Source organism: Squalius cephalus, assembly GCF_949319135.1.
Source record: "Squalius cephalus genome assembly, chromosome: 23".
NCBI classification, from domain to species: Eukaryota; Metazoa; Chordata; class Actinopteri; order Cypriniformes; family Leuciscidae; genus Squalius; species Squalius cephalus.
Window position 1 is genome coordinate 17,495,747 of NC_137144.1, and position 23,992 is coordinate 17,519,738.

The 23,992-nt window shown below is 37.5% G+C and overlaps 2 protein-coding genes across 2 annotated transcripts in view; one reads left to right on the forward strand and one right to left on the reverse strand.

Annotated features, from left to right (window-relative positions):
- Positions 1 to 23,364, reverse strand: part of tmtc3 (transmembrane O-mannosyltransferase targeting cadherins 3) — a 41,615-nt gene extending 18,251 nt beyond the window's left edge. The window contains exons 1-10 of the mRNA XM_079860251.1: positions 23,061 to 23,364; positions 21,351 to 21,564; positions 21,025 to 21,243; positions 15,109 to 15,208; positions 13,690 to 13,805; positions 11,077 to 11,249; positions 5,921 to 6,173; positions 2,474 to 2,622; positions 2,263 to 2,383; positions 1,949 to 2,060 (exon numbers count right to left, since the gene is read on the reverse strand). Of these exons, the coding sequence (XP_079716377.1) occupies positions 1,949 to 2,060; positions 2,263 to 2,383; positions 2,474 to 2,622; positions 5,921 to 6,173; positions 11,077 to 11,249; positions 13,690 to 13,805; positions 15,109 to 15,208; positions 21,025 to 21,243; positions 21,351 to 21,539 (1,432 nt within the window). The 5' untranslated portion in view covers positions 21,540 to 21,564; positions 23,061 to 23,364. The remainder of the gene's footprint in view (positions 1 to 1,948; positions 2,061 to 2,262; positions 2,384 to 2,473; positions 2,623 to 5,920; positions 6,174 to 11,076; positions 11,250 to 13,689; positions 13,806 to 15,108; positions 15,209 to 21,024; positions 21,244 to 21,350; positions 21,565 to 23,060) is intronic.
- Positions 23,365 to 23,411: 47 nt separating this feature from the next.
- The window catches only part of cep290 (centrosomal protein 290), a 32,492-nt gene continuing 31,911 nt past the window's right edge, over positions 23,412 to 23,992 (forward strand). The window contains exons 1-2 of the mRNA XM_079859768.1: positions 23,412 to 23,466; positions 23,830 to 23,972. Of these exons, the coding sequence (XP_079715894.1) occupies positions 23,880 to 23,972 (93 nt within the window). The 5' untranslated portion in view covers positions 23,412 to 23,466; positions 23,830 to 23,879. The remainder of the gene's footprint in view (positions 23,467 to 23,829; positions 23,973 to 23,992) is intronic.

A 23,992-nucleotide genomic window follows, 5' to 3' on the forward strand; every position in this document is an offset into this window, starting at 1 on the left:
CTGCCAAATTTTTTAAGAACTGTTGGAAATATTATGAATTGAAGTCTTTTTAGTATTTTGTGTCTGTGGAAAACAATTTGGTGCAAAATCCTTCCCAAAGACAAACTGTCACTTATCATTAGCACTTTTGTCTAAAATGACTCCTTAAAGGGGTGGTTGAATATGATTTCACTTTTCTAACTTTATTTAGTGTGTAATGTTGCGAGCATAAACAACATCTGCAAAGTTACAATGCTCAAAGAAATTGCTTTTTAAGGACTACAACAAACGGCTGGTAGGGACTACACAACATTCTTCTCGGCTTAGTGACATCACTAACCCTAAGATTTACATAAACCCCGCCCCCGGAATGCGATTTATAGATTATCAAGACAGAATATGCTAATCAGTGACTAGAAGATAACTACACATAAGCTACATAAATTCATCAACTAACCATTCAGAAATGTTGTCTACATGTTGTCACTTCTTCTTGAGTCTCTCCATCTTTGTCTGACTCTGGTTTAAACATAAAAGGCTAAAAGTTGTTGAAATTTTCAGTGCATGTCTGTGTGAGTGCAAGCAGCTGAAACTCCGCCCTCTGTGTCAGGAGTAGCAGCTCATTTGCATTTAAAGGGACAGACACAAAAACTGTGTGTTTTTGCTCACCCTCAAAAACTGTGCATGTAAAAGTGACAATTTTAACATGCTATATAAAAATATCTGTGGGGTGTTTTGAGCTAAAACTTCACATACACACTCTGGGGACATCAGAGACTTATTTTAGATCTTGTGAAATGGGCATTATACCACCCCTTTAAAAACTTTTTTACTTTCTTAATGGTCTTACTGTAAATGATTCATTGGTGCATGTTATCCCCCCTCTGTCCCAAAAAGTTTTTTTCATGATCTTAAATTAAAATGCAACAACCTGCTCTTCCTCTAAAACGACTTTCTTTTCTGCTGATGTCATTAATTACTCACCCTCATGTCGTTCCAAACTCACAAGACTTGCATTCATCTTCGGAACACAAATGAAGATCTTTTTGATGAAATCTGAGTTTTCTGTCCATCCAATGACAACAAACAACTGAAACTTTGACGCTTCAAAAGGTTCATAAAGAGATCGTAAAATTTTCTGAAGAGACTCGATTGCTTGATGAACAGATTTAATTTAGTCTTTTATTCACATATGAACATTGATCTACGAACAAGAACAGAAGCTCAACCAAACCTGCTTGACACGTAAGAACAAACCTCTTGCAGAAGCTCAAACGTGCTGCTTATCACACAAGAATGAACCTCATTGGTTCTTGACGAAGCTCAAACGTGCTGCGTAACACGAGAATGAACCTCATTGGTTCTTGAGGAAGCTCAAACGTGCTGCGTAACACGAGAATTAACCTCATTGGTTCTTGAGGAAGCTCAAACGTGCTGCGTAACACGAGAATTAACCTCATTGGTTCTTGTGGAAGCTCAAACGTGCTGCGTAACACGAGAATGAACCTCATTGGTTCTTGGAGGTCAAGCGAACATGCTTGAGCTTCCGTTTAACTGATAACTGATGTGTGAGTTGATGAATGTTTATATGTGAATAAAAGTCTAAATTCAATCTGTTCATCATGTAAAGCAATCGAGTCTCTTCAGAAAATTTGTGACTAAACCACTCAATTTATATGGATTAATTTTACGATCTCTGTGAACTTTTTGAAGTGTCAGTTGCGTACTGTAGCTGTCTATGGAGGGACAGACAGCTCTCAGATTTCATCCAAAAAGATCTTCATTTGTGTTCCGAAGATGAACGAAAGTCTTTCAGGTTTGGAATGACATGAGGGTGAGTAATTAATGAAAGAATAAAAAAAAAATGTCATATTGAATATCCTGTTTCACGCAGAATTACGTGAGTGAAATGATCATGTTTATTTTAAAGATGCTTAGGTAACCTTGATTACTTGGTTGAGTCAATTACCTGGCTGCACTCTTGTGGCCTGAAGAAAGTACCTCAACGCTCTCTCATAACTGTTCTGATTTTCCAAAGCATGTCCAACATTGTTCCAGAGTTTGGCATTGTTCCTGTTCACCTGGAGGAAAACAATTTTTAAAATGAAAATGAAACATTATTTAATTGTACTCTTGTTAACGTCTGGACTCTTCCTTTGAATAAATCCAGCTCACTGCCTTATATCAAAGTAATGATCTCAAAATACAAGCATATAATATGTATGAGTCTGTTGCCAGATGTGCATCTATAAATGAATAATGTGTCCTTGGATGTGTTCATACTTTCAGTGCAGATGTAAAAAGTGTGTATTCGGACTCCCAGTCCCAGTTTCTGTTGAAAGTCTTCAAGGCGTGTGTTGTTAGAAGAACTCCCACGAGCAACCAAGACATTTTCTTTAGGCCCCTGGATAACATCACAAAAGCGAGAGAATTCATCTTTGAACAAGTCACTTAAAAGGAATAAAGTATAAGGATTTGTTCAGAGGACCTTTACCCTCTTTGGGACAAGAGTTTGAATCCATGGGCCACCAAAACACAAAATCCCATGCTGGGCACATACAGGACCCTTTCGGCAACAACAAAGCCCACAGGGAAAAACAGGTTGGATGCAGGGATGAAAGGAAGGACGATCAGAGACAATGCCTAAAGGAGACAAAAAGACCAGAAAAATAATTAAAATATTTGCATTAATGGAAGAGATCAATTGCATACACATTTCTTGCTTTCAAAGGAAGTTAATTAAAAAGGAAAATAGTACTGTGCCATTTTCCACACTTTCACAACAGTGAAGTAAAAAGAAAAGCACAGCTCATTTCATAGAATTAAAAACTAAAATTTGATTCACTGTTTAATGATAATCTTTGAATCACTGAGTTAACCAAAACTTAAACCAGTGCATTAGCAAGGGAGCAAAAGATGCAATCAGTACTTTATTCAAAATTATTCCTGTGTTCCACAGAAGAAAGTCACGAAAAGTCAGGTTTGATAGAACATAAAACATTTTTTTTTTTGTAAACTTGCATTAAGATGTCAAGGTATAAAAGTTGATGTCTAAAAGTCTCTCTGACATCTGAAGTTTGTGCAAGCTTTTTTATTGAACTAATCAAGACTATCAAGCCTTTAAACACAGTCCATATCCCCATTCAGGAAAGTGTTCATTGACCATTCAACAATGAAATGGCCTGTTTTGTCCTCTCTCTTTGAAATCTAATGAAAGGAAGTAGAATTGCCAGTTGCTCTGGCATCCAGTCAGGGATTTGTCTAAGTGGCAACCCTGAGTGGGTACAAAAATGGCCCAGTAAATCAAGAAATTCCATAAGCAAAAAAATCTTGGATTTAAATGTTCTCATTGTTTGGTTCAGACAAGCTTGTGCAGGTCTGAATGCTAATCACTCTGGTTTCATAAAGCTTTGTCTGAAACCAAGACCATAAGTTTGATTAATCTGGAACTAAACCCAATTATACATGATTGACCTGTAGAACAAGTGCAAGAAATCTATCGAGCTATGTAACCACGATGGTCCAATTTCTCTGAATGGTGATAATGTTCAAACAGATATGATTGATTAAACAAAAATGAGAACATGTAATTACAGTGCTCCTCAAACATGGTCCTTCTCATAAAAACCACAAGCAAACACGCCTGTCTTGCACAATGCATGCCAGGCCACAAGATGTAAGATTGGGATTATAGGTTTTATTTACAAAAAGCACCTTGTGACAAGGTGATGGATCAGGATTTTTTGAAGCACTGAACCGCTGCAGGGGCACAGCCCTTGGACACCCTGTTTTGAAGAACAAACTAATTGTGTTTTGTCTAGCTACGGCTAATCTCCCCCTTTTTATCAGCAGAAGAGTCGCTTTTCAAAGCATGCTCAAATGTATTAGTTTTATCGTGAAGTAAACCACAGGGTGTCATATAGAGAAGTCTTTTTTAAATCGCACCATCCCAAAAAAAAGGGGAGTTTATCTTGCATTGTGCAGTCTTGAAAGTGAATCGCAGAAATTGGTTTTGGCAGCAGCTTCAGAGTACGTCAAGAACCAAACCGTCAGGCGTTGCTTACGTAGGGGTGGATTTAACAGAGCAGAAAGCAGCAATACAGGGAACATCATATTTATCCAATTTGCTTGATGCTTCAGAGGCCAAAATCAATCATGATGAAAGAAGTTTCTGCACAAACAAAAGCTTTGTCTGTGGTTTTCATAAGCTGCGGCGCTGTGTGCTGTTTGGTTGCTTTGGAACATGCAAAAGTCGGAAAAAAAAACTTCACAGTCAAATTATCCAAACTTTCACAACAAAAGTGTTTCCTGTTTGCTCAGAGTGAGTGTCGAGGGTCTGCGCACAGGGAATCATTAAAATAACTAACCATGGCCAAATAAAACAGATTCGGACCAATATCCTCATGCAACCTGTTCTGTGTCTCCTAACCACAGCGTCTTTGCGCATTGTCTGCTAATGATTTGTGCCCCCCCCCCTCCCTCCGGTCTCGAAGGGCGGCCTCTGCCAGCAGAGCGAAGTAGTTCACCAAACTCTGTTGACAGCGCGCAGAGACGCGGATGAAGGATTCTTGCCACTGTTACACAACAAACGAGTGGAGAGCTGAACAAGGGAATTTCAACTGTGACATTGTGAACTCTTGTGAACGTGGAATCAGTCAGTGATTGAACATATGTAGACATCAGAGCTGCAGTGCCAGACTACAAGACGATAACATCTTTTATGGCGGATGGAAAAAACACGGCTCTTTTGGGATGTAAATTGAGAAGAAGAAAATGTTGTGTGAGAATAAACATTTAAAAACATTAACTAGTTAAGTTCAGTGAGGGGGAAATCTGTGTGTTCAGACAGATGACATTCATCATTCACTGAGAGTTGAGACAGGAGTGGTAAAAAAAGCTCCAGAACGTACTGCACTGTGGGTGTGAAATATTGGGAACAATTTTTAAGTGCAGCTTTTAGACTTAAACTCAATGATTAATACCCTGCCCCATAAATGTACCATTTTGGGTTATACTTACCATCTGTTTATAATGAAAGGTTGTGACGCACATGCATTTCTAGACATCAAGTGCCTTCTTTAACTTCTATCTAGTTAAAACAGTCAATCGCCTTTTCGATTGAGGCATGAGCTACTTTTAGTTTCAACCAAATTGAGCATAAGCTGAACCAGCCTGAAAAAATACACCTCTTTAGAGTGATTTGAGCTTAAACAGCAAAAATGATGTTGTCAGATTATATTACTGATTTGATGTGATTGAAACGTAATCCTAACAAAAAGGATCCAAAATTTATTTACTCGCCAAGCACCAAATGCGTGGTTAATCTGTGACCAGTTTTGGAGATTCAAGTGTATAGAAGCTGTTCTGCCAATTGCCAACATGGAAAACAGCTGTGTGACGTTGGCCAGATGGACTTTGAGTGGAGTGACTTGCATGAAAGGACTTTAAGGGATACCCAGCAAGTTTCCAATAATTTGTAATCACCATCATCATGTTCGAATCCTGTCATTAGTGTGATGCCATTGATGCAGATACGTCTCACATCACTAGTTCTTTGATTTTGATTCTTTGAATAATGATCGTTTTAACTAACACGATACTATGATGCATATTTAATTCAGTATTAGGTTTACTTGGATTCTGGGAAACCAGTTCATGTGCATAGGTCATCCAGTATGGATGAAAACACCCCTAAATTGCTTCTGACAGACTGCAAATAAGGCCAGTATTTCAAAATGTTTTTGAATAAACAATTTCCTCTGTGTTTTTCTTAAGCGTTTATATAGACAACCGTTAAAAAAACCTCGAAAGAATCAGCATCTTCTCATTCAGTTTGTGGTTACAGACATGCATCTTCACTTAACAAAAAGTAAAAAATAGATTGTCTTGTTCATTCAAACCACACAATCAAATTTTCCATAAGCCCCACCCACAAACGTACCATCATGACGATCTTGGCAGAACTGTGGCCGTACCAAAGGCTGTGAAAAGCCAGGAAGCTCAGCAGACCATAGAAAACCAATGTGGCAAGGTTGCGGGGGTCCAGTAGGGACTCCACGAGGGGAATAGTGCCCATCGTCCAGTCACAACACAGCTCAGAGGGGTTGAGCAGCAGCCAGGCGTTTACTGGCAGGAGGTAGTTGAAGGTCAGCTGCCTGGTCGGGGTGGAGCTGACAGCAGCTGGATTATCAAACCTGATGATGGATGGGAAAGAATTAATGAATTTCTCCTCTCCATTAAGACATGCTGCACCAAGAGACACTATTCATTCGGAAAAGGTTGCATTGATAAGAGGAATACAAAGGCTGGTTTTGTGTTTCACCAAATCAATTAGCTAAAAAATGTTCTACTGGCTTAACTTATTTTCATATGTTTACTGGAGATTAGTGCAACAACCTTTATGTTTCATACTAATGATAAAAAGTGTAAGGCAATATTAATAACATTTTACAGAATATTTTTTACTTTCCTTTCAGATATCCAGAATGGCTGGTGAAATACTCTAATAAATTGTTTATTACTGTGCAAGTTCAAGAGCTTGTGCTAGTACTGTGCTTGTGAACCATTAACCAATATCATAAATAAAATTTCATGGGTCTAAGTTCAATAGATCACAAGATCTGAACGCCTGAATAGATCTTACTATTTTAAATTCTACACTATTCAGTAGAGCTGCACGATTAATCGTTAAAAGATCATCTCATCCCTAGATGACAACTAAATTCATCTATGTCTACGAGACGTTTAACAAGTACGATCACCCTGGAATATTCAAATTTGTGTTTGCGCTGCCTCTGACCCAGCGAGAGTAGCTGTCATGTATAGGTATTAAACAGTTTCACAAACAGTCTTATTTGAGTCATTATTTCTGTGTTGCAATAATTCAGTTATTACAGAAGTACTGGGATTTTACAGAAGTATTGGGAAAAGTTTATAGTTTGAATATAAACACCGTTCTCTATGCTAGCAATCAAATTACAGTAAATCACCTTTTGAAAGTAGTTTGATGCTTCAAATAAAGATTGTATCAATTACACGTTACACCAGTAGGTGGCGAGTCTGGCAGCAAGTGACTAGGCGTTAGGGCTGCACAAATATATCGAAAAATCGCAAATGCATTTATCGCAATATGCATATCGCAACAGCTTGCAATAACTGGGGTCATGAGCAAAAGACAGAGAAAACCACTCACTGCTCTTGGCTGAATAACTTTTGTAGCTTTAATAAGAATCAGTATATATATTTAATTCATACAGTGAAAACTAAGCAGCGTTTTATTTTTACATTTGATTATTCAGTTTCTGTAGTTAACTAAACCTAATGTAGGATAACCTGAAACCCTAAACCCCATGGCTTACAATGATGTTAAAATAACACTTACTTCTTATGCAACAGTAAAACAGAAAACGTTTTCTTGTCACAAAAAAAATGTGAAACACATATATGTAGGTTATATAATTTTAAATATAATTTAAGTTCATTTTATACACTTTAATCATTATCGTATCGAATATCGCATTATTTAATGAATTATCGCATATTGCAATATTCTTCAATATCGTGCAGCCTGAATAGGCGTGTTCGACTTGAAGTTGCGCTGCGCAGAACAATCGTTGTATGACATCGAAGTATCGCGAGAGAGATCTGAAAGCATACGAGGCTTCATACACCAATCGTCTGCGCAGCGCCGCATAAAGACGAAACACACCTAGGCTGCGTCCAAAAGCTTAAAAATGCTGACTTCGGAGGACGCATTCCAAGGTAGGAAGGCATCAAGGCACGTCCGAATCCAATGTTAGCTTCACTTCCTGTCTCCCACTTCCTGATACCTTCATCTGATCGATTTTTGAAGGTAACATAGATCCTTTGCTGCCTTAGATATCCCACAATCCTGTGCTTTCCATTCTGTGGCAGTTGAGCTAAAAAATTAAGATGGCGTCTGAAAGTTGTTGTTCGTGGTCAGTTTGTGTGTAAATGTATGTTTTCCACTTCTGATGTAATTTCTAGCGAGAAATTACTAGTGTAGTAGTATTAAATATTTTCTTAGTTATAACCAAAGCATGCTCTATTTGGCTGTATATCAATAAACCAATACGCTGCCATAGAAGTCTGTCCGAAATCAGTTACGTGAGGTACCTTCGTGCACAAATGGTGCCTACAGTTTTCAGACACTGCCCAAATGTATTTGTCATTGAATCACTTATTCAAGAGATTCATTTCAAAATGCTGATTCATCCAGTAATGAAGCAAGTGAAGTCTTTATGAGTGAGTCATTGAATCATTCCCTCAAACCGATTAAAAAAGAATTCAAATTAATAAAATATTTTTTAAATAGACAGCAGTATTGAAATGAAAATGCTTTTTACAGTCCAATTCAATTTCTGAATTCGAATTGAGGTTGCAAACAGGAATTACATTTTTTTTAAACAAACACGATAGCTTAACAGCCTTGTTTTAATGGTTAAAAAAGTTTTGAAAGTCTTGAAAATAGAAATCGCAATTTTGGAATTGAAAGAAATCCCATTATTAAATTCTGCAACATACTTCCCTTAGAATGTGTGTTCAGATCATGATACTGCAAGATAAACATTTCCAAGCAAATAAAACCTTTTTTCTTGAGTGCATTCATTTAGAGATTTTTTTTTGTTGAATTCAGCCCATGGTGATTATTCTACAATGCATTGTTCCATATGCATGTAAAACCACAGAGAGATTTAAAAGGGTTCAAGCCACACTGAAAAACAGCCAGACTGAATGATAAGCATCAGGCTGCTAAAAATAAAAAGTTACCAGAACAACGATGCTGCCAAGCTGGCAACACTGATCTGCGGCAACAGGCCATTAACTCTAGCTCAAGACTCACAAAACAGATTAAATAAAGTGTTGATGTTCTTTGAATCACAACCATTCAAAGATGGTGGCCTTTACCGCATTAAATAGCAACACTCTCTGGTTAATGACGACTATGAACACTATAACAGGAAATGAAAGCATCCTGATTGAATTAAAAACAGGTTTCAAATTGTACATTTATTTATTTGGCAGCACATTTAACATATACATATCAGTATACAATGTCCATGGGATTTGAACCCATGACCTTGCCATTGATAGTGTCATGCGCTACCAATCAAGCTACAGCAAAAAAAAAAACACTTAAAAAAAAAAAAAGAGGTGCAGAACATTGACATGGGCTTTCAGTATTCACTAAAAAACAGTTGCTACGTTAATGTTCCTCCTTTTAAGCTCGAAGCAAATATTTTCCAAAGGCAAACTGTTTCCGCTGTTTGAAATGGACACAAACTGAAGTTTATCACTTGGCTTTCATAGTAGGGTGTGTTTTGGGAGAGAGGTTTGAAGGGTGGGAGAGCCAACTTCAAGTATTAAAAACCAAATAAAATCCTTTGCACAACCCTGTCATAAATCCAATCTCTTGGAAGAAGAATGCTTTTGTTTTGGCAGGGGCATTCCAATATAATCACAATATTTCCAAATACAACACAGGGACAAAATAAACTTCGAAAGTATGTTAATCCAGTGTATTATGTCTCTAGAGAGCTGTGCGATAACACTAATTCAGACGGTCGGAGACAGTCGATGGATTATGTCTTGAGATTAGCGATCGCTTCCGTGACAAATCCAAAAGGATTTTAAACTCAGATCCCAATCAACTTCCCCAGGGATGATGATCAGAGGACGGGAGTAGGCATTTTACACAGAGCTCTTGGATTCAGTGAGATGCTTCTTTTGTTTAAGGGTGGGCAGAGTGATCACTATCTAAGGACTCTTATAGGGGTGGTTCCAGATCAGATGATATATAGATCATGTTCAGTTCAGGGCCAGGCTGTTGATGGGTTATAAAAGCATCATGACTTCCCTCATCATTTCAAAAGCTTAATATATACTATTAAGAATGATTTTCCCATAATATGATACCATGTTTACATTCATTAGTCACATCGTTCCCTTGCTATTTGATTCTGATGCTATTTTTGCTTGGCCAATGAAACCATAACCATTTCCTTTTTAAAACCAAATGTTCAGTAATAAATCTTTTTAATAAGGCAATAAGCCACTTGGGATTGTGCATTACTCCATGCTTGATGTGACAAGTTCCCAGTGACAAACCATTTGTCCACGCTGGATTCCATACTGCTGAGCATTGTAGGGCTGCATGATTAATTGAAATAAAACCGAAATCGCAATATGGCTTAGTGCGATTATCAAATCAAAAGCTGTGATTTAATCAAATAAATATATGCGCTGCATGTTTAATAGGGGCCAAACACCGAAGATTCCTTCTTAAGGAAGGTCTTAATAGATTCCTTGGGTCATGCAGAGAACATTGATACCAATTTTGCCATAGTCAGCCAAACTTCCTGTCCACCATTTTGATTTTCTTTAAAAACCTACTTTTTCTAACTCCTCCGAGACCGTCAGATCATCTTCAGACTGTGCCAACAAAAAGTTATAGATTTTGTTTCGATAGACAAAACCGTTTTTGTATCTCGCAGCAACAAAGTTGAGGCATGATGCCAAAATGACTCTGAGCCTTAATGCTTTGGCTAATTGACACCAAACTTAGCATGTGGCATTGTCACCCCACTCTGACCCCACCACATCAATTTGGTCACAGCACCACCTATTGGTCGAAAGTGATGAATCATTAAATCATTACCAGTGACAGCATTTAGTGCCTAAAATCATCTTAAAATGTATTTAAATGCTCGTTGTTGCAGTTGGTCTGATGCTCCCAGCCATGTTGGTATGACTTATCTTGTTTGTGCTTGTCCCCAATAATTGCTGCTTGCAGCTATATTTATTATCATTTTAATTAAGCAATAAATGTTTTCTTTTGAACTTTCTATTCATCAAAGACTCCTGAAAAACGTCTCACGGTTTTCACAAAAATATTAAGAAGCTCAACTGTTTTCAACATTGATAATAATAATAAATGTCTCTTGAACAGCCAATCAGCATATTAGAATGATTTCTGAAGGATCATTTGACACTGAAGACTGGAGAAATTATGCTGAAAATTCAGTTTCACTTTCAATGTAAAGTAATTGTACATAACTGAGGTTTCACTGGTCTCACCTGGTGAACACTGGCAACTGGGACTGAATGACCTGCACCCTGACGATGACCAGCAAAAGTGTGCTGATGATCAGGACAATGAGCTTCAGAAGGGTCTGGAGGACAGCGTAGGGAAAACCATCTTTTCCTCTCACCACCTGAAGTAGGGTGTCAATCAGCATGGGCAGAGTAAACTGTATTAAAAAAAAAAAAAAACAAGGAGAAAATGACTGATATGATTAAGAAAAAAATATATAAATAAATATATTTAGAACAAATTATATAGAAATACATATTTAATTAATATATGTGCACTTTATTTATTTTAACCATCAAATACATTTTACATTTTTACAATTTAATTTACATATATACACAACCATTCAAAAGTTTGGGGTCGGTAAGATATTTTTTTTATGGTTTTGAAAGAAGTCTCATACTCAAGGCATTTATTTGTAAATTAATACAGTAAATTACTGAAAAATACTTAAAATAGCTTTTCTTGGTCAACATGAACCATTTCTTATGAAACAGTTTTGCGACTTAATATTTCATTTTAATTAATTTTTTTTTTTTTGTAGGATTCCTTGATGAATAGAAAGTTTAAAAGAACATCTTTAGTTACATTATAAATGTGTCCTGTCAATTTTGATAATTTTTTTGTAAAAGTATTCATTTCTGTAAAAAAGAAATCGTACTTGACCCAAACTTTTGAATAGTCATGTATATAAAATAGTATAAAGTATTAAGTGAAAAGTTTAAAAAGTATTATTTAGTAATAATTAAATAAGAATAAATTAAATACATAAAATATAGTTTGTAATAAATTCAATGAATTCAAAAATAAATTCAAATTCAATAACTAGTAATAATTATATAACTTTCTGTAATTCTTATATATTGCTTAGGGCTTTTTCCATTTTTGTTGACAAAATTGTAGAGAAGACAGTAAACGATGACAAGAAGAGATGCAATACATGCTGTAGTCAAACCCACACCTCCCATTTGACCACAACAGCTTAATCTGTCTGCTAGAAGGTTAAACACCAGACCACAGTCCCACAGTTCACAGCGATAAATGCTACGTTAGAGGCCGCTGCAACGAAACTTTCACACGCCACATTGGCTCTGCTCCGGATACATTAGCTCAACATTACATTTAATACATTAACGTTTTAAATGCTGCACCTCTAACGACTTAGGCCGATTAGAGTAATTACTTAAGCTACATGTATTTCAGCGAAACATCAAAGTCAATGGGCTACTCATGCATATGGGTTGAATTAGAGGCATAACTGAGGGCTGCGTACGGGGTGAACGGAGCAAAGATTTGTCCAAGGCAAAGAGCCACAGACCTCAAGTTCTTGTCAGAAACAACAGCTGCTTACATTCATTCAGTTGCTAGCTCACATAAAACGGCTATACCACAGTCCATTATGTAAAAATGTAATTGCATAATGCAAAGCGAATGGAAGGCTGTCAAAAGAGCAAAGACCCCGGGGGAACATCCGAACGCTAATGGACGGAATGAACGTAATGTGGCTGAGTGGCTTTCACTTGATATTCAAACACAGATGCTAATCGGCTGCTAGCTGGTAACAATAGATATACAATTAAAATGAAAATGATTTGAAAAGACTCTTTGAAGGGACACTGCATCCTTAATGTCTGTGACATGCAATGTGTACAGCATCTAACTCGCGTCAGTGCGTCAAAAATTTGGATTTTTGAAATCCTGTAGCTTGTTTTAAACGGAATAGGCAACAGGGTGTTTTCACATCTGGTAAGACTTGTGGTTAACAAAACTATGAGACTTTGCTGTTTTGTTTCACTGCTATTAGAAATGAGAGATGTTGCCCTGAAGTTATTTACTCAACTGTCACTTACAAAATAGTTATATCATGAATAGTTTTTTCCGGGCAGAAGGTACTGAATGTCGTATCAGATAAGAAACCTGTATAAGCTGTTGGTTATCACTTGGCTGATGCCTCAATGTTGATTTTCACACTCTTCTTCGAAAAACTCAACGCAGAAATGCCCTCTGGGTTTTTAAACGTATTTTATATTCACACCAAATTAACTAGTGACTGTCAAAACGCCAATGAAGTAGATGCGAGAGATGGATTTAGAGCCTTAGACCCCATATTTTTGACACTATAATAAAACCGCACAGGAAATTGCTCCCACTGATACAGCAAACCGTTTTATTTGCTATACATTTATTTTTTGAATTTCTTCCACCGCAACAATATGCATTTAGCAGATCGATAGATTTGTTTCAAGGTTTTTTTGGTATTAAACTGTCAAGATAGTGACACCAACAGACAAAAGTGTACAAATATTTCTGTAGTCATCGTGTGAGGCTGTATCCCATGAGGACGCGTTAAGTCTTTCCATCTGGGTAGCGGTTTCACTCTCCCTCTGTCTTTCTGCCAACAAAATAGGGCTTTTAATATAATATCAAAAAGAGAAGGATGTTTTATGACTTCCCTTAAAAGCAAAATAGTTGTCTTTTTTTAAACTTTCTAACAAATAAGCTTTTGATCCCAAGACCCCATAGCAGATCATATTGGCTTTAACCATGCATGTCACACGTCCTTTATTTACGAGATGATGAATAAATGTCATTCTTACCCCTTGGGAAACAAAGACCTCGTAAATACAGCATATCCCAATAACAGTAATTCCCTGCTCCTTGCATAGCGTGGCAACGGCAACCAGGAATACGGTTGAAATGATGGGAGTCCACACTGAAAGAGAAAGTTGAAGACACAGAGATGATCCAGGAAAGTGAGATGACTTAAGTCTTCATCTCATATGCGTGTACTTCATGGCTCAAAAGTACTCAATGGATTTTGAGTAACTTTATGCATCTTTCAAACATCATTCAGATGAAAGAAAGTGGAAGAAAGATCAGCAAAGGAAAAGAGCCTGGTGTTGTTCTTCATTGGGAAATTGGGGAATATCGTCCCACAAGTCTTTTCAAGAGAATCAGAGAAAAACACTTAACATAAACAGAGATGTCAATTTAACGTGTTAATTTAGCATGATTAATTATCCCAATGTGACTTGCCAAACCACTCCCAACATCAAAAGCCGTTCACATGACTGTGTTCTTGTGTTCGAAAACGGATGAATGGAGTGCAACAGAATGGAACAGAACGGACCATGGGGATCTAGAGATTGTTTTTAAATGTAGTGGTGTCTCAAAAATGCGGCACTCGTGCTGTAAGATGTGATGCAACAGTCAAAGACATGAACAAAAATAAGAAACAAGACTTAAAGTGACCAATATATTCATTGCTAAATTACTTTTACCTATTCAATGTTTTTGTCTGTAACAATATGGTAGCTTAATATTGATATATATGCAATTATTTGCAATTCATTCAATTTAATGATTGGCATATCATATAATTAATTTGATTATTAATATTGATTGACAGTCATAAATGCATATTTATAAAACAATCTTAATATAAATGTTAATATAAAAATAAATATATAGTCCAGAAGCAGAAACAGTGGTGGCCTAGCACTGTGCCAACTAAGACATTAATGATGCGGATTATAGGTCATATTATGACCTATAATATGTAAAGAACATTGGCTTAGCATACAATACAACACTTGCATGCACTATTCAATCATGCAATTTTTTTTTAAATAAAGGTGACGGCTTATTTAAGATGAACAAAAGAAATGAAAATGAAATAAAATAAGAAAATAATCGCTTGTCATCACACCTTGGACAAGGTAAAAACAAAAATATTGTGACGGGATTAACATTCTTGTTAAAAAAATATTAAGAATCACAGTGGGAGGTTGACAGTATAATATAATAATTGTTGTGTAGTACATCAAGTCAGAAACAACATGCCAATTTGATCGATCTGTGAAACTGGAGCTGTGTACTCAAGACTTCTGGGTGGGGAACTGAGTGAGCTTTTGAATGGGAGGCGAGTCACAGCTTGCGCGTCATGTCCTAGGAATGGACTTGTTGCAGCGTGAATGTATGCATGGATTATGCGGTTATGCGATGGCTACGCTTACCGATGGAGTGATCGGCTCCTTTTGATTTGGTGTATGCCAGGAAAGCAGCCAGCAGGAAAATGGAGGACAGCAACTCAGCCCTGCCAACGACACCTGTTACCTGCACATACCGAAGGAACGCGATTAAACATTTCAACAGCTCCATGTGCACATCTCTCAACACTCATCACAGGGAGTTTCATTCGATCAAAATGTGCCAAACTCAAGACTTAAAAATGAAATGTCTTATGACTTATGTCATATGTGCATGTTTTTACAGTAGTGCTTCTTATTAAGCAAAGTATGAGATTGGACAGGGATGTTCATGCCAGGAAGAGTCATGTGACAGGTGCAAGAGGAACCAGTTTTAAGCAATCAATCAAAGCTGTAAAGCAGTAATAATTTTTCCCTTTCATTCATCCTGTGAGAACCTTTGCTAAAAATAATGCAAGCAGTCATATAAGATAATCATGTTATAATTAATTGTTATATAATGTTATATACAATCAGTGGGGTTAAAAAAAAAAACTGAGACCAACAGTGCAAAACTCTTAACTTAAATGCAATTTTGTATTACAAATAATAGTGTAAACTAGAGCTGAATGATTAATTGTTAAAAGATCGCGATCTTGATTTAAACACCCACGCGATCTCATTCCTAAATGAAAATTAACTGAGTAATGAAAGTATTCATTGAATCATTGATTCAAACGCATATAACTACTGTTTCCAGAAGCAGTGAAACGAGGTACAACACATACAACAACTATGGGATATCATGCTCTTGCGCCATTTGCTGAAGACACCCTTATTCACACCTGAAAGGCCAATGACGCATGGCGACGTGGGCGGGGTTACCTGCCCTCGTCATATAAATGCAGTCACATGCGTCATTGCCTTTGTTCAGTCCAGCTCTTCATCGAGCCTCTGAGTGCGCGGGGCTCAGAGGAGTTGTACCCCGTTTCCCTCCTTCTGGGAACAGTAGTTATAAGCTTAACTCATTGTTCCCATTCAGTCGGTTCACTCGGTACAGCACATGACTATGGGACATATATTCACACCCCGCAAAGTCGCTGAACTAAATGTAAGGGAACAGCATCGCTACATACCCCTTTTCCTTTTTCAAGGGAGCGACGGCCTCGGTAAACCGGACAAACATGTGCGGTAATGCCCAACTGGTAGCCGCTCAAAAGACTTAAACCATGCCCATGACGTTTCCCTGCCAGAAATTAATTTTTTAAAAGGAGTATACTTTGAAAGGCTTGCGCTCTCTCGACTATGCTAGAGACAGAGCGGATCGCGGAAAAAGAAGTATACCCGGACCTTTAAGGAACCGAAAGGCAAGCAGGTGTACACTTTACCGCAGAACCCTTAATCCTCTCATGACAAGTTGAATCGGCCATCCAAAACTTCCAGCGTGGAACAAGAGTGACCTTCCTTAAGATAAAAAAATCAGTATACCCTCAATCGGGCACTGATACGGCGATAAAGATCTTCCCTTGCACCAAGCTTCAAATATGCGCAACGCACTTCAGAATCCAAGCACTCTGTGTTGTAGCTACAATCAGATTCTCCCTCTCTCAACAGGACAGGTAGGCCCCTAAAGACCACAGTTCCTGCCGAGGGTGCAGAATCTGCCTCCTGCCTGGGACAGCAGGTCCCTCCATAGAGAAAGACACCACGGTGTCCTTTACAGCAACGTCATGATGCTCGCTTACCATGATTTCGCTGGCCAGCAAGAAGCCACCAAATCAGTGACAGACCCAGGAATGCATACAGAGGAGTCCAGAACTATACATGTGACAGGGCCTTCAACCCCAGCGGAGCACTCCTGTCCATAATCCTGCAGATCTTGCAGATCACAAATTTTCTTTTATTGACTTGCAGAGTCATTTCTACTCAATCTGGGTAGATCGACAGGCGAGTTCTCACCACTGTTTGTACAGGAGTCAAATCTGTATCTGATATCTGTAAGGCCACTCTACCAACAAACTTTGTTGCCACTCTTCGATAGAGATAAATGACTCAAGGGCAGCTAGGAGAACCTTGCTGTGAACACTACATGACACTCCTCGGTCTCCACACGAAGGAACGACCACCAAAAAATGACGATCACCGCATCTGGATCAGTACTTGAAGACAAGTGTGTACCGTGTCTGGCCACTGACCCACTGAGGATGCGTTACAAGTGTGAAATGATAAAGCTGCCGGCAGCACACACATGCAACGGTGTTGGAGAGATCCAGCCAAGCGTGGACAATTCCAAACACACTGGACAGTGCTCGTGAGTATACCATAAACACCCACATGCCATAGGACAGGGGCGAGAACTTATGTTCAGATATTTCACATGAAAAAGTTTATTAGCCATTTGTTAGCTGTGCTAAACTCGAGCTAAAAACGTATCTTTTTTCTTCAACAAGAGTCACAACCGTGGGTTTTCTTGTGAATGTGACGTGATGGTGTTCTAGCAGCGCAGTGAAGAGCTGTAGAACAAAGGGAATGACACAAGCGACTGCATATATATAATGTGGGCAGGTAGGTAACACAGCCCACATCATCATGCATCATTGGCCTTCCAGGGATGAATAAAGGTGTCTTCAACAAATGGCGCTAGAGCGAGATATCCCATAGTCATCTGTTGTACCAAGTGAACTGACTGAATGGGACCCCAGTTTTTAAAATAATTCAGATTAAATAAACATTTTAAAAAGACTGCAGCAATTAACATTTTGTCAGAATCTCGAATAGATTAAGTTGTTTTGTTTAGTTGTTCGTTCAGAATCGTGATCTCTGTTCGTACAGCTACAGTGTACGCATAATTTGAACGAAAAAAATAACCTGAATTTCAGATTGTCTTAGTATTTAGTTTGTTCTCCTTTTGTTTTAATGACAGCAGTACTCGAACTCCATGACCTCCACAAGTTTGTGTAAAACATGATGTCTACAACTTCTATTCAAATAGCGTCCGAGACCTCATGTGTAAAACTTCCCGTAGATTTCATCCTAAAAGTTTGAGTACACACAAAAGCTAGATTTTTCGTACGCACAAAAGTTTTCAGATTTATAAAACCATATGTACAGCAGTACGACAGAATAATTTCCATATGCAAATTCCCATCTTCATGATACCACGTTTAACGGTAGGCTACAAAACATTAGGGAAATATAACATATGGACTATAAATGCCATTTCTGCCATCAGATTAAAAATCATGAATTGTCCTTGTCTTGTTTAAGAATAAATACTCTATCAAAATATCCATAAAAGCCATATAAAATAAGTTTTCAGAGAAGAGTTTCTCTCATTCTTTTCCACTGGCCAAATAGTAGCCTATTTTTAATTGTTTTGAACAGATCAAATTTATTACATTTTGCCTATAAGGTTGACACATATTTTAGGATATTTTTAGTATTTTTTAATGGAAACAGATAGGCTTACTTATTTTTTGCGGTGTAAATACAACTGTCTGACTCACTGACAAAATAAATCTGACAGTTTCCTTCAAATTCTTCTGTTCACGTAAGAAATATTTTCTCAGAAGATGAGTTCTGTGCTTTAGCTTAAAGAAGAATTGTAATGTGCCTAGCACTCCTCGCTGACATTAAAACATAACATGCCAAAGGAAAAGTGTTCAAAAGCAGCACATCAACTACAAATATTTCTTCTAAATTCATAAAAATTTAATTTAAATTCTGGATAATGGCTTTATGTAATTTGAATGCTTAACTCCATTAATGAGAGTGGAATATTTCATCTAAATGTGTATATCAAAATGATAAGAGTGTTTAAAATCATTCTGCTAACTTAATTACTTCGCTCACTCCAGTAAAAGAGTGTGTAAGCACGGTCTAGACTGAGTGTGTGGATGGTGCACACATATTTAAGGCAAGTTTATGTTTATGAATCCCAATACGTGCATGGAAAAATTGTGTAGGCACATTTCAAAGCAATTTCTGTGCGTACGAAGCGTTTATACATCAGGCTGGTGCTTCAATGGAATCAAAATTTGAACTTTGGACGAGTTAACATGCTCAATGTCGCAAATTTTCTTATTTAATTAGTGACCTTGAACGTCAAAGCGTTATCAAATTTTCCTCCTAAACTTTATTTCTACATTTAAATTAGATTATGATAAGCCGTTTTATAGTGTGTCTTATTTATACCTCAGTAACAAAAATGGCATTGGGGTTTGTGCATTTCTGTGAATAGCTAATCAAAATAAAGCGACTCATAACTTTGAAACAAAAGATTTGTTTGCTCAAATCATCACTCAGAAATGTTCATGAAAGACCCCTTGTGGTATTTTTCAACTTTTTATACAAAGCAATGTACTATATATTATTTCTATAGACAGTCTAAAGATAAGCACAATGATAGATTGTGTTTTAGAGAAAGACTAAGATCAGATTAACACTTCAGTTCTTATGTCACCCACATGGGGACTAATCCCCCAACCAGCTCAATATCAAACATTGTTTCCATTGGAATGTAAAACTGTTTACATGCAATGCACACTGGGATATGAAGCTCTATCTATTACTGCCATCATGAGGCGGCATCTGCAAAGTCGCTTCATTCATGTTGAAGTGTTTGTTCTTCAACTTTGTGCCAAGCAACAAAGGCAAAATGACCAAGGAGGAAACTTCAACATTATATCAAGTTCAACCAGAAGCATCAGGATCAATAAAGCAACTTTACATGAAAGTAGTGAAAACTAGCTGGAGTTCATTCACAAGTCAGACGCATAAAACATGTTGATAAATCTGTTAAATGACCATATTCTTTTATTTGAATGGTTTCTAATTTTGCTTTGAAGGTCTAAGATCAGATAAGATAAGAAAAACCTTTATTTGTCCCACAATGGGGAAATTACGGTTTGCAACAGTAGAGACAGGACAGCGATAGAAGACAGGACAGAGATAGATAAATGTACAAATAGCATAGCCAAGTATTAAACAAAGAAATGCCGTTCTTACAAATAAAGTCAGAATTTTCTATACAACAACAACGGACTAAAATAGACTATGACTTATACAGTGTCCTGCGGCATAATAAATACTGATATTATAAAAAACTATTAAAAGGTCAATGCACATAAGTCAGGTATAGCACGCTAAGGGTTTAGGTTTAAATGCATCCAAGGTCAAAAAACACATTAATTTTCTCATAAAATAGCAGCATCACCTCTTTTTCTTTCTGAAATTTAGCTCGATCAAGGATCTGGCCTTTCTCAACTCCTTTCTGAGAGCCTACTCTGCTCTGATTGGTGAAAAGGCCCAGTATGTTGTGATTGGTCTATTCTGCTCTGTTCTGATTGGTCAGATGGCCAAGTCTGTTGGGATTGGTCTACTCTGCTCTGCTGATTGGTCAGATGGCCCAGTCTGTTGTGATTGATCCACCACTTACAGCGCATGTCGGAAATGGCTATTACTATATCTGAATTTCAGCTCAAGATCTTCCTCAGCACTTAATACACACTGGTACGAACAGTGATGATGGCGTCGGCTTTACCATATCAATTCGTACCGGAGTCCTCATCCTTTGGAAGTGCATGCAAAGCGCATAAAACAGCATCTTCTCGACATACAGTACCAACAACACCAACCAGACTTTTCCAGGCCTCAGCTACAGAATTTGAGAGCGAGTCAAATTAGTCATTCGTGGGCAGCCAATGAAGACCATAGACTGGCATTTGCACATTTGTAACAAACCTACATAGATTCAAACAGGAAGTAAGACTGGAATTACTGACGACTCGTTTCAGCCAGTTCAGAAATGCTTCTTTCTTTTGGGAGAATTATAACGCACTTTGATCTTTGAAACTTTGGCGACCTTTTACATTCACAAACAGCTATATTACACACTACATGAAAGGTAATATCTAAAAAAGCATAATAGCGGTACTTTAAAATGACATAATAGCAGTTACTTACAGCCTCTGTGTGAATGGGATGGACGGCAAACAGCAGGGCCGCTATGAGGCTGGTGCTTCGGTCCAGGAGCAGACGGCAGAAGTGGAGAAAGAGGACACACACCACGGCATGAAGAACCACGTTGAGGAGGTGGTATGACGAGGAGCTCAACTCGCTGAACAGGTAATTGAGGCGGAAGGTGAGAACAGTAAGCGGCCGATAGGACTTATGGCTCCTCTCCTGGAGAAAAAGACAAGGTTGGATACGACGAGCCTCCAAAAACAAAAACATATCGCCTTGAGAAAGCAAGCTGAAATTCTTCACTATGCAAAAGAAAGATGTACTACCTCTGACATAGGCGTGCCCCAGAAGTCATTGAGGAAGAGGTTCTTCAGCGGTGTGGTGGGACGAAGGTCTTTGTTATCCAAGATAGCAGAGACATCATCGAACACAAAACCACAGAACAGGCTGTTCCAGTAGCAGCCCACCACCAGTCCAGTCAGAAGACAGATCTCCTTCCACGACACTACAGCCATCGCTGACGTGAGACCTCATTGAGCACTGCAAAGGCAGACAAGTAACAACTTGGCCTCCTGACATGATTACAAAATCATTTGAATTCAGGCAATGTTGCAAATAAATCATTCAGACCTTTGTGTGAACTGGTTTGATTCATTTCAAAGATCTGATTGCTGATGCCAGGCATTTTAAAACTGGCTTCATATATTCACATAGGACCTTGGTGAAAAATATGGTATACAATATGTCAAGCCAAACACACCAAGGATCTCATAATGAGAGCGATTTTTAATGTTATTTTATAGCGGCATCAATAGGCTGAGACGTCAGATTTATGTAGCCTCCCTAGAGTAACGTACTACTTACATTGACCAAATTTCATTACTTATTTGATCTAGAAATCAAGCCTTTTTAGTAAACTAAGCCACACCCTACATTCTTCATTGGCTTCAGGTAGCCATGTTGAGGTTAAAAAATGTTTTTGATGACTGTTGACAATGACGATTTCTATGCTCTACAGCGCCATTTACGGTCCGATTTATTTTTAATCGCAAAGGCGGCGTCAACATTTTGACCAATTTTTTGTCACTGCCATTTGTGGTTTGGTCGATATCTTATATTGTAAGGTTATGTTACTAATCTATTATTTATTATTTTATTTAATAATAATAATGGTGATGATAATTCTGACAAACAGTGTTCATAAGATGTACAAAACAGTGTTATTGTTGTTAACTACAACTATTAAAATTGATTTTATTCATTAAAATAAATCTGAAATTTAAAACTGGATCAAACTTAATTTAAACAAACTCGGCAACTCAATTAAATAAGTTTAAGAAGTATTACAATTACTACAAGTGAAATAAAAATAAAGCTCACAAACAAAATCACAAAACAAACTACTAAAACTTAAACTAAAATTAACATTACATTTATTTGAAAATAATTGTACTAATATTTTAGAGCAGAGCAGAGATAGACAAATATATAATCACGACAAAAATTCACAATCCGTTTACATTTTTATTTATTTTGATGACCTTTCCATGCCTGGAAAACCATTTTAAAATCCCTTTAAATTTCCCATGACCTTTAAATCCCTGTTTAAATCAAACTGCTGCATTGCGAGTTTCGAACTTTTTTCAACCATGTTGCAAACCTAAATACAGTAATAAATCAGTAGAATGATCGTAATAATAGAATAATTCTTGCGGATTGAACGTAGCAGAGAAAGGCGCACCCCCATAAATCATGACCAGCCCATCTAGCTATGTTAGCATTTGTTTTCATTGAGATGAATCGGATAATGCATACATTACATTATGAAAACATCAAAGCAACATTCATTCCTAATAAATAACATTAATGTACTGATGATTAAAAGAAATTGGTTAAAATTTACAAGACACTGGTCTGATCAAAGATCATGTCTGATTTAAGCTGTCCCATTAGCATTCAAAGACTTCAATCATTTAAACAATCAGTCTCAATCTGTCATCAGTGATCGTCAGGATTTAAATAGATTGACAACTCACCTTGTCATGCCTGGTAAAAAACTAAATGAAAACAGAATGTGTGTGTTTATTTTGGCTGAAGCAGCAAGTTCGATCTAAAGCATTGAAATAACAGGGACAAAACCGCTTCCGGGTCAAAATTCTCGGCAGAATAAAAGTTATGAATTACAAAGCGCTAGTTATAGGACTTTATGTTGAGGCAATATCAGCTCAATGTAAAGATATCTACTAATAAACATTTTCCATATTATATCCCTAGAAATGAATGTGCAGCATAATAGATTATTTTATGAGCGTCACAAATCGTATGGCGTAAAGGACCCACGGAGACGAGTTTACGACGTTCCGCTTTACGACTGTTTTCTTGGTTGCCTAGAAGCAGTGGAGAAAGGAGAACACAAGATGGCTAGGATGTTTTATCAATAAGGTCTGAATGCGTTATTTACAGTGTCTTTTTTATGAATATATACAAAATGTGCATGTGTGACATTAACAAACGCATTTTTATAGTGTCGCTAACAAACCAAACAAAATGTCGCTAACAAACAAAACAAAATGTGACCAGTTGCACAGTGCTAATCTTGTGTTTTCTGAGGTCTGTATTTCTTGCTAATATCTAGCTTGTCTTTTGACCCTTTATTTAGTATTATACTATTATTCTGCGTCTTTATATGAGGGTGTATTCATTGTGTCTTGTGAGAAGCCTTTGTGGATGGATAAGATTGGAATATTTTACATTAGCATGACATTTCTCTGTAGAAAATCTTGACATCTCACTGACATTGACCAGGTTCAACTGTTGAGTCCAGCACTGTAGGACATTTGCACAGAAGCTGAAAGATGCCTGGAGCCGCAGACTGGAAGCTGCTCATGGGAGTAGACCCAGAGGATCTGGGAGATGATGATGAGAAAATCTGTCAATTGATTTTAATGGTATGTGTACATGTATAATG